The sequence below is a fragment of the Schistosoma mansoni genome, chromosome 1, assembly GCF_000237925.1.
Source record: "Schistosoma mansoni strain Puerto Rico chromosome 1, complete genome".
In the NCBI taxonomy this organism is placed as follows: Eukaryota; Metazoa; Platyhelminthes; class Trematoda; order Strigeidida; family Schistosomatidae; genus Schistosoma; species Schistosoma mansoni.
The window spans coordinates 13,060,851-13,072,121 of NC_031495.1; the positions used below are offsets into that span (position 1 = coordinate 13,060,851).

At 31.7% G+C, this 11,271-nt stretch overlaps 1 protein-coding gene across 2 annotated transcripts; it reads right to left on the reverse strand.

The window, feature by feature from the left end:
* Positions 1 to 7,713: 7,713 nt before the first annotated feature.
* Smp_035560.1 (hypothetical protein) lies at positions 7,714 to 10,464 on the reverse strand (the record flags this gene model as incomplete). 2 transcript variants are annotated; one of them, XM_018793307.1, is made up of 3 exons in its annotated part: positions 7,714 to 8,026; positions 9,333 to 9,459; positions 10,178 to 10,431. In XM_018793307.1, 3 exons carry the CDS (start codon positions 10,429 to 10,431, stop codon positions 7,937 to 7,939), a joined length of 471 nt encoding a protein of 156 aa, XP_018647833.1. In that variant the 3' UTR covers positions 7,714 to 7,936. The 2 variants fall into 2 exon arrangements, with proteins under 2 accessions (XP_018647833.1, XP_018647834.1); XM_018793308.1 differs by lacking the exon at positions 7,714 to 8,026 and having other exon boundaries at positions 9,092 to 9,459; positions 10,178 to 10,464.
* Positions 10,465 to 11,271: the final 807 nt, after the last annotated feature.

Sequence of the window (11,271 nt, forward strand, 5' to 3'; positions counted from 1 at the left end):
AAACTATACGATACATTTGTTTATCTTATAATAAAAAAACTATTTTGACACAGAGAAATATATTTAATTTAAAAATGATCCTTATGAATTTCGTATAATAATTATTTATAATCATACAGCAATACTAAATAAATAAATATAAATATCAGAAAGGGGTTTTGTGGAAATCTTAGTAATTTTATATAGTTGAGATCATGAGTCAATTGAAGCTAGACCACCAAAGAAAACCTGGAAGCGCTGGACGGCCGTTTCGCCCTATTGTGGGACTCATTATCAGTGCGCATCCACGATCCCGCCTCGCGAGATTTTACTTTTCCCATGTGTATGTGATTTATACCTTTGATATATGTGACTATCTTAATTAACCTGCTCAAAATTATTTCATTTAGCTCAGTGTCAGTTATGTATAATTTATAAAAAAAAGTGATTTAATTTTAGTGCTTCATCTAAATTTTTGAAAAATTGATATTATGGGTTAATTGAATTTTGTTATATGGTTTAAAATAATAATTTTATTATTATTAGCTTTATTCGATATCATATTTTTAGTACAATATAGAATTCTTAGCACAAAGTATTTCAACACGTTTCCGTTTCTTACTTCTTGGTCGACCCTGACGATAAGTATTGAATGATCACTAGTTAGAAGTTAACAGTCTAGTCAATCGATATCTGAATAATGTACATTATTTTCTCTGCATATTGCTAGCAATCACGATATCTCTGATTAGGCTCGTTTGTTACCTTTACAGAGAAAGGTTATACACTTTTCAGAAACGCACTTGAATAGGCTATGCGATTAATAGCCATAATGATGCATTAAAACAAACAAAATTAGATAACTTCTTAAAATATCTAGATGACAGGAACAGGTAGCCAAGATGTTTAAGCAGGCCATTAATCAAACGCTCAATAAATGAACACTTAATTAGCTGAAAAAAAGTTAATGAGTGTTGAAAATGTCTGTAACATTTTCAATATCCAGTAAATCTGTTAGATTTAGTACTTATGACTATTTTTCCACTTTTTTTAGTGAATACGTGCTGTATATTAGAGTGTGATCTGTGTCAAAGATTTAATTTTTCATCCAGTATGATGGGCTTCACTATACTGATCTTTATAACAGATAAATGAGGATAATTCTAGTAGCATGAAATGATATCATTAGTGCAAATCACACTCCACTATACACTTCGCTCACTAAAAACACGATGAAAAATAGCTTACAATATTGAATATTATAGTGAACAAGAACACGGGTGGGACAAATTACAGACTATCTCACTAAAATCTGATAACCATCTAGTCAACAGTTAATTTGCAAAATAGCAATCAATCATCTCAATTGTGACTGTTCCTTCTGCAAATATCAGTTCATCTTCTCTGATTTCGTTGTTCATGCATTTTCATATCAATTGCGTTCCGTTTTGGTTCTTTCCTTATCAATCTTCTAGTGAAATACATTCTATGCCTGATGATCACCATATACTACTTATATAGATATAAGTAACCCACACCACAATACGACACATTCATTATGAATTAAAAAATATTTCGTGTAAACTCAACCTCTTAAGACATCAATGTTATGAAAAAAGAATTTTATTTAAGATAATCCACAAACCACTTATAAGCAAAGATGGATAATGGCTAGTAGTAGAATCCATGACGCGCATTTCCTCCTATTTGGGACTCGTCAGTTGGATGTACCTGCATCTCAGAGTTGATGTTCACTCTAGGACTGGAACCCAGTATCGTTTGCTTCAAACGCCATCGAGTTATTCACTGAACTACTGAGTCCTGATAGCCACTTGCCTGTGCAATAGGGTGAACTTTGAATTCACTTGGTATTGTTTGTTTGAATCCATAAACCATTTGTCTATAAAAAATAAACTGAATATATAAAGTTAATTATTCCTGTTTAAATTATAATCCATAAACAAGGAACGATTGAAGTTAATTTTATAGAACATTATGAGCTTTAAATAAAACACAACAGTATTCCTAAATTTTAATGCTTTCTACAATATTATAACAATTTAAGATATTATTTAATTATGTTCCAAGTTTCTCTAACTATTTCACACTCATCAGCGATGAGTATCTATAACATGACAGAGTTCAAGAACTCATTAGTGAATTTATTCTCTCAACAACCGATCATATATAATAATGATAATCTGAACACGAATTGATTATATAACACTAGTCATTTTCATAATAAAACAGTTAATACATGTGACACGTATAAATAATACAATAAGAAGATAAAGTTTACGAGAAATAATATAATTAACATTAGCGTAGTCGATTCCGAATGATTTGGTCACACATTGACTTACGAAAACACTTAAATATAGTGACGGTAGTCGATAGGAAACCCTGAAGTTAAGTCACGTGTTATGTGCCACTTATTAGTAAGGTATATCTATAATCTTGATGGAACCAATCCTTTCTATAGGATTTGATCAGCACTAAGGACTTAGGGTACATTATATTTATCATTCAGTAAGTAATCAATTGTGAGTACATTTATATAATGATGAAAAAGCGATATGAGTCACATCACTCTGGATATTAAGTGAGTATTACAAGAGTAGTCTTATTGTATGGAAAAATTAATTTTGAACTTATAAGAAGTATTTCGATTTGAGTATGGATGAAGCTTCCTCAAACCGAAGCGATTTGTCCTAAATAATTTCTAGACAAAAAAGAAATGGCTGGGTTAAAGTCAATCGTACGACCAGTTTTAAATTTGTGTTTGGCATCTATTTGTCATCTACTATCATTGAGTCATTTGACATTATCTATTTTTGTATGTTTAAAATCATTTTGTAGTTACACCAATCCTACTATAATATTGGGCATTCAGTCTTTAAAGTGGTGTGCTTCTTATTGTTTTTTTCCGCCTTATTTGTTTGTTTACCAGTCATTCATTTTAACTAAATTCCATGGATTAATGTTTGATTTGGCTACTAAAATAATTGATTCGATTTGATTTTTCACTTATATGTTGGATTTCACGTGATTAGTAACAACAAACAAGAATTTGATGTTGATAAAATTTCAAATTTAACAGGGAGCATCAGTTTCCTCATAAATGTAGATATGCTTGATTAATGAAATCTAACTACGTTTTCTCACTACTTATTTTTTAATAAACTAACTTTAGAAAAAAACTGAAGTATCAGATAGAATCATTTAGTTCCTTGACCTAGTTGTAACTTGCTGAATAGAATTTCAACAACTCTAGGAGCTAGAGACTGATTACTAATTAATAATCTGTCAACTGCCTTTAACAATCTAACATCGAAGTATAGTACGCTTAGTATCGAAACATACTGATTAATGGAAACATTTCATCTTGATCAATAGATTTTTAAGAAAACACCACATTATCATGACATCGGTTATTACTCAGTGAGCAATTAATTTTATGTACATACGTGTATATCGTGTTCGGGGTCATGACTGTGTATTGTTAGGTTGTTGAAAAAAAATGAAACGTTGACCTCGTATTTTTTTCCTGTCATGTGAAGTAAATGATATGGCCGTAAATAAAGTTTTATTTACTGAATTGTCATTAACTTATCACGAATTATCATAAACCTGTTCAAAAAGAAATAAAGTCTATAACTCAAATACTTACTTACTTACGCCTGTTACTACTCGTGGAGGAATATAGGGCACCCACCACCATTCTCCATCCATCTCTGTCCTCGGCAATCCTTTCCAGTTCATTGCAGTTCCTATTCATCCTTTTCATGTCTGCTTCCAATTCTCGAAGCAGTGGGATCTTCGGTCTCCCACTTTCCCGTCTCGATACAGGATTCCAAGTTAGCGCTTGCTTCCTGATTCAGTTTGGTGATTTCTTCAATGTGTGTCCTATCCACTTCAAACATCTTTTCGTAATTTTCTCTTCAGATGGAACTTAGTTTGTTCTCTACCACAGTAGGTTGTTGCTGATGATATCTAGTCAACGGATATTGAGTATTTTACATAGACAATTGTTTATAAATACTTGTAAATTTTTGATGATGTGGTAGTTCTCCACGTTTCAGCTCCGTACAATACAACGGTTTTGATGTTCGTATTGAATATTTTGACTTTGATACTGGTTGACAGTTGCTTTGAGTTCCATATGTTGTTCAATTGTAGGAATGCTGTCCTTGCTTTACCAATCCTTGCCTTTACGTCTGCGTCAGATCCTCCACGATCGTCGACGATTCTGTCCAGGTACATGAAAGATTCCACATGTTCCAGAGTTTCGCCACCAAGTGTGATTGGGTTCGTGTTCTCTGCGCTGTATTTGAGGATTTTACTTTTGCACCTGTGTATGTTGAGGCCTACTGGTGCAGAGTCATCTGTTACTCTGTGGTTGTCTTGAACTGCATTTGTTCGTGTGTATGTGATAGAAGGGCTAGGTCATCTGCGAGGTCCAAATCGTCTAGTTGCATTCTATAACTTAATGTTCGATTGTAATTATTTTTGACTGTTACTATTTTTAATGTTATAATACTATTGAATTTGATTTTATTTACTAATCAGTACTAATCATTATGAATATAAGTTCATAAGGAAATCCATATAGGAATATAGAGTTCGGTTAGTTCTTAGTGCATATTCAACTTAACTCTTTTCACTTCTGTAAGGTTATATAAGCCATTGTGTGATTTCTTAATAAAATCATTGTGTTATGGGTAGTCAGAGTAAACTTCATTGAGTCTAAACCATTTCAAACAGCTCAATTTTCTGTTGTTTATTGTACAATACTTTATTAATCAATATCTAGTCGCCCGCTATAGAGAAATTTCTATATTTTACCAAACATTACCGGGTTATTATTTTTGTGACGATGTCAATGGAACTGTTATATTTTTAACATTAACTGTTGGTGTCTAGGTTAGTAGTTTTTAGAACCTCAGCAACATTGAAAATTCTATTATTACAAAGTATTTTTTGAATCAGACTGTTAAATATTTGGTTTACTAAAACAAAAAAATATTAAATTAATTAAATATATATCTAGACTGCTAAGCTATCTGAGTTTGATAAAGATATATGTGCTTCTTATATGAGTGCCCGAATCGCTTAATTATGTTAGAAAACTAAAAGTAAGTAGGAGTCTTTGATTGGCTGACCGAATATGAAGTCACATTTTCAATCAGTAGCGTTCGCCCATCAACATATCTCACTAATCATTTGGCTTATGTCTGATTGGCCCAGTGTATTACTCATCTCCCTTTTATTTGAATTCAACTATATGAGTTAGGTTGGAAGTACATTAAAACACAACAAAAAAAACAAATTTATGCTTAAGATGGTAGAAATGCGTTTATTATACTTTACATGTATTTCACATGGCAATCATTCACTTTACAATAGCTATCATAGATAACGGAATAACAGATACTCCGATACTCCCAAACGTCTCTACAAAAGGATTCTTAATTTATGTGTTTAAGACAGATATATGTGATGCAATGACTGTGGTAATAATAATTCTAAGTTTAATTAACAGAGAAAGATGCTGTCTAGCAGTGAAATGCAGAAGGCACGTTTCATCCTATTTGGGATTCGTCAGAGTCGATGCTCACTCTCAGACTATTCGCTTCAAAAGCCATAGCGTTATTCACTTGGCTACTGAATCCAGTTAGCCACTGGCTTGTCCAATGGGGGAGGAGTTTAGTTCATTTGTATTGGTTGTTTAAATCTTCCTACTGATGTTGAGGACTGTGAGTATTGAGTCTCTTTTTGATATGTATACATCCTGTATAGATTGCCTTGATATTCTAAAATTAAGACTGATCAATTACAGACCTTGACATCAATGAGAAGATTCAAGAAACAAATACAAATGAATGATAAGTTTTAACTCAAATTGAGTAATTACAACTTTTATTGATCCGAAGGTAGGATCTTTATTTGGTGTATGAAACTACATTTTTGATTGGTTGGAGAAAGTAAATCAAACGAGATTAACCTGACACTTCATATAACGGATTTTAAAAATATATTTAGTAGTTATTGCTTTTCGCGTCACTATCTTATCATAGTACCAAAACAATATCAATGAAGATGATTTTTACAAATAGTTTTCTTTTCCTTAAAGCTTCCTATCACTGTTATCACGGCCAATTAATATCGTTTTGAATATGAGTAACTAGATCAGAGCAGTTTTTCTGTAATATATTGGTTAAGAATCTATAAAGAATAAAACTATTTTCTGGTATCTCAGTGGGACTAAGTTCTATGTAAAGTATACTAAAGATATTTTTCATCGAAATTATCAATAAGACTCATCTTAAATATCAAACTAACAGTAGCATTCAACAATTGGTATATTTCATTTTCTGAACTTACAGCATCTCTAACAAAATCACCTATCGTAATTATATCATGAGAATAACTTTAAAATGAACAATACTTAAACTATCCCTATTCCAATTCAATAAACTATAACCATAATTCAACATAATCACTATATCATGAAGTTTGTAAGGTATGCTTGAAAGTAAAGCTCTAAGAGGAATATGTTCTGTTAGAGAAATGTTTTCTTGACAATAGCTACATTGTTAGATGGTGGAGAAGATTTGTAGCTCAGGTGGATGATTTTGATGGCGTTTTGTTCTCTGAGCTGGATGGTTTGGTCGTGGATCTTTCGTGGATCATCGTCATTCTGAATGACATCATCAGCACAAACTTTGGGTAGAAGTAAATTTCACTGAAACATTTGTGTAATTCAACTTAAATTGTACAGAAAACCGACGCAATCCAGCTACATATAGTATAACATTATTTTCTGTTTTCATTTTCTTTTGAAATGTAGGTGTTTGTATAAACCTTAAAACTATAAAGAAATTGCCTAACGTTATACCATTTATTTTTCATCTTCACATGGTTGATTTTTCAGTTTTGCATTCAAGAAAATGATGATGATAAAGTAGTCCTGTTGGATTATTTGTGTCTTTAATAATTCTGTTGTTATAAACTCGATTCTCTCCTATAGATTAAACAGACTTTACAGTCAACCACTTAACCTAAAACAGCCCCAAATACTTTTTACCAGTTAATACTGAAAACGAAAGTGTTATGAAACGCCAATGTGTATCTCTTGTGAATAAAAGGCTTAGCCTACTTTCTTTGGCTAGGATGTAACATCTATTACACCATAAAGAATCTGAAGTTGTAGTTATATAACCTCCTTTGTACATTTACGTATTCTGTAACTCTTTCCATAATATATATAATTCTTTTGAAGGTTATTGATAATTATATATATGTGTAGTTATCAGCTACTTTCAGAAGGAATGTGGTGTATGTTACTTATGTAGATATAAATAGCATATTACACCAATCAGAAATGGAATATCTGGAAGCAGAAGCTTGAGAAGATCAAATAAAAGGAGAATGGAAACATGGAGTAATTGTTATTGCAATGAAGGAATAATGAAGTCTAAGGAAAATGACAGGATTTGCAAATGAAGTATTGAACATATGGTTACTACAAGGAAGTAAATAGCTTTAAATCCTTCTATATGTTACTTATCTTGTGTTAGTTTAGCAGTGATGATTAATTTACATGTAAACTGATGCAAAGGGTCTATGATTTTGAAAACTTTCACAGTGTTAACATTGTCTATTAAGAAATAGACCGAGAATGATGTAACAGATTAGACTATTCTCTTTATATGAATTAAATAAGAGAAATAATTATAATAAACAAATTTTATTCAGAAAAATGATTATCATTTGGTTTTACAAAAAAAAACTGGGTAGGTGTTTTTCAATGGTCATTAATTGGTTGACAACAAAAACGGTGAATAAGAATGAATGAAATAATAAATGATTGATTTTTTTCAAAAAAAAAAAAGAAAATTTAATTTACGATTATTATGGTTTTGGAATTCGTACTTTTTTAAAAATTTTTTTGTAGTTATTTAATTAATACAAGAACATCATAGTGATTCATTTTTCTTTCTTGACCACCGTAAGGGAAATAGGCGCATCCATGACTTTCATGAACCTTTTCAATAAAAGTTAATTAATATAATGAAGAACATATGAGTCTATTATAAATGTTATGTTTTATAGTTTACATTACAAATTGACCTTAGTAATTCAATGAGGACTTCAAATAATTGAATAATTACTTTTGGTTCAGAAGCGGTTTTGTGGAGATTTCAGCATTTTCATAGTTGAAATCATGAGTTAGGTTTTCCAAGGTGGTTAAGCTTCAATTGACTCCTGATTTCAACTATGAAAATACTGAAATATCTACAAAACCCCTTCTGATCTATAATCATATGCTCACTAGTGACTGACTTCAAGATACATATCCTGGAGTTCTAGTGGGAAGCAGTGACCAGTGGAGTTCAACCACGTCTGTTGTAGAGATATCAATTCACTGAAGACAGTTGGTGAACGGTTGCTCAACTTCGTGGATTGGTTGAAGTTAGACATTAACACCGTTGGATGCCGGCTCAGTAGTCTGTCGGTTAAGTACTCTGGCGCGAGACTGGTAGGTGCTGGGTTCGAATCTCGCGAGTGCGGGATCGTGGATGCGCTTTGCTGAGGAATCCCACAATGGGATGAAACGGCCATCCAGTGCTTTCAGGTTTTCCATGGTGGTCTAGCTTCAATTGACTCATTATCTTAACTGTATAAAATTTCGAATAAATTTTGGTGATTTGTTCTCTGGAGAAGTAGCCCACACTGAGTTACGAAACGTCAGAAAATCTAATTTTTCTAATCATTGGGATATTAGAAATATATTATTCCATTTATATGTATATTTATTCTTCTATTAAAAAACAATAAAATCTACAATGTCGATTTACATTAGAAAATAGATAGATTATGGTTGACAATGGAAACCAGTATGAGAGTTTCGTTCTATTAGGGACTAATCAACTCGATATACTTGAATCCCACTATTAATATTTAAATTGGGATTTATATATATAACTTTTTTCTATAAAACATTATTGTTTCATTCATTGAACGATTCAGTTGGGCTAGTCACTAACATATTTAAAAGGTATTATACTCAGATAGTGGGACTGTTTGCATGAACTAAACCTGAGTGGTACCCAGGTGGCAGAGATCGGGCTAATCACCCACTCTACCTATACCCACAAATGATTACGAAGGTTACAAAGAATCAGATCATTCTTAGTATGAATTTAATTAAAATTTAGTTCTGAATATAAACAATTGGATAATATAAATGTCTACTAATGATTATTTATTATTTTATATTTATAACAGAATGATACATTTACTGTATTATTTTAGAATCATGTATAATATCTTTAGAATGAAAAACTTACTTTACCAACTACACGTTCACCATTAATATGTTCTCGAGCTATGTAAAGTGGTTCATTGGATGAAGTTATACCTCCAACAACAGCATATTTAGGAACATATCCATTACTATGTCGTTCCCATTTGTAACTAGGGTATTTTGACAAAAAACAATAACATCATTAAAAAAGATTAATTCTTATCTAGAACATTAATGTTTGGAAATGATCACATAATATTTTGATTTGCATTTTTTTGAAAAGGAATAGTTTGAGTCTTGAATTATTATTAGAGATTCAGTTTTGTTACACTTTATATTATTTTTATTCTTAGAAAATTGACTGTTTATGGGGCCTCCTAAGAGTTAGGAAGTATCTTTAAAGTGATTAGTTCTATTGAGATATTAGTCTACTAATAGGTTTGACACAGTAGGGACTTTTATACGTATATAATCAATGTTAGGATATCGAAGGCTGTTGAGAGGAAGTTTTATAAATAAGTTTCACGTCAGTTAGAAATCGATAAAAAGGCTAATCCGTAACCTTGAGGAACTTGGTACTCTTAGTAGGATTAAAATCCGTATCACTCAGTATTAAAATTAATAAAGCTACCATATAGCTATTTGGGCAGAGACTAAACTACTGAAGGATTGAGATATGCATTCTGGGTAGTGACTGATATATCATCCTTGCTTAGTCATTAGTACTAAACAAATACTTCCAATGAATTTGTAATATAGCCATTAGTCCTATGCTAGTAGAAATAAAGTGTACTACATCTAACCATTTGATAATCATGTAGGGTGTAGGTGTTCAGTCAACAACACTACAATGTAAAATCAAATATAATCGTTCTTATGATAACATACCAATGTTGGGGACCATATGGTAATTTTGTATCACATAATACCTCATATGAATCAAATTCATATTCTGTTCCATCATAACTAATATAAGCTTTGCCCAAATGTGGTACAACTTTACCAGGAATTACATCGCCAGAATGATATATACGAGCAATGTAAACATCATGACCTGCATCAATTGCATTTGATGGCACTCTACCATCAGTTTGATGAATCCAGGATAGGCATGATTGAATTCCTTTGCCAATTCTTGCCATCCTTGAAATTTAATTAAAATCAAAATCTGTGCAAATAATTCATTTATAGAAAAGATTTAATTTATTACTTAGTAAAATATGTTGACTTAAAAATTTTGATAAATACTAATGATTGTTTAATTAGATGTTATGGTACCATTAAATTCAGATATAGTTTAGTAAATTACTACTATTATCAGAAGGGGTTTTTGTGGAGATTTCAGTATTTTTCAAAGTTGAAATCATGAGTCGATTGAAGCTAGACCACCATGGAAAACCTGGAAGCACTGGACGGTGTTTCGTCCTATTGTGGGTGGTGGTCTAGCCTTAATTGACTCACGCTTTCAACTATGAAAATTACTATTAGTTTATATATATATATATATATGCTTTAAAACAATGCTCATTAGTTTGATGGCAAATGTTTATTCAATGACACAGCTGTTATAATTCGATTATTACAAACTGTTGGTCGATTAAGTTGTATCTATTCAGAATATTTCAACGTATTTTATATTTAGTATATTTTGTATATAAGAGACCTAGATATTTTAAAAGAAATCTTTTATCAGAATGAGGATTTGTGGAAATTGTAGTAATTGTAATAGTTGAATTCATGAGTCAATCTAAGCTAGGTCACCAATAAAAACCTGAAAGCACTACACGACCGTTACTTCTTAGTATGATACTCCTCTGCAGTGGACATTCACGATCCCTCATATGAGACTCAAATCCATGATTTTCGGTCTCACGCGCGAACGCTTACGCTCTAGACCACTGAGCTGTCATCTAATGGCGTTAATGTCTAACTTCAATCGATTCGTGATCTTGCTCAACCTTTCATCTTTTTGTAATATCGAT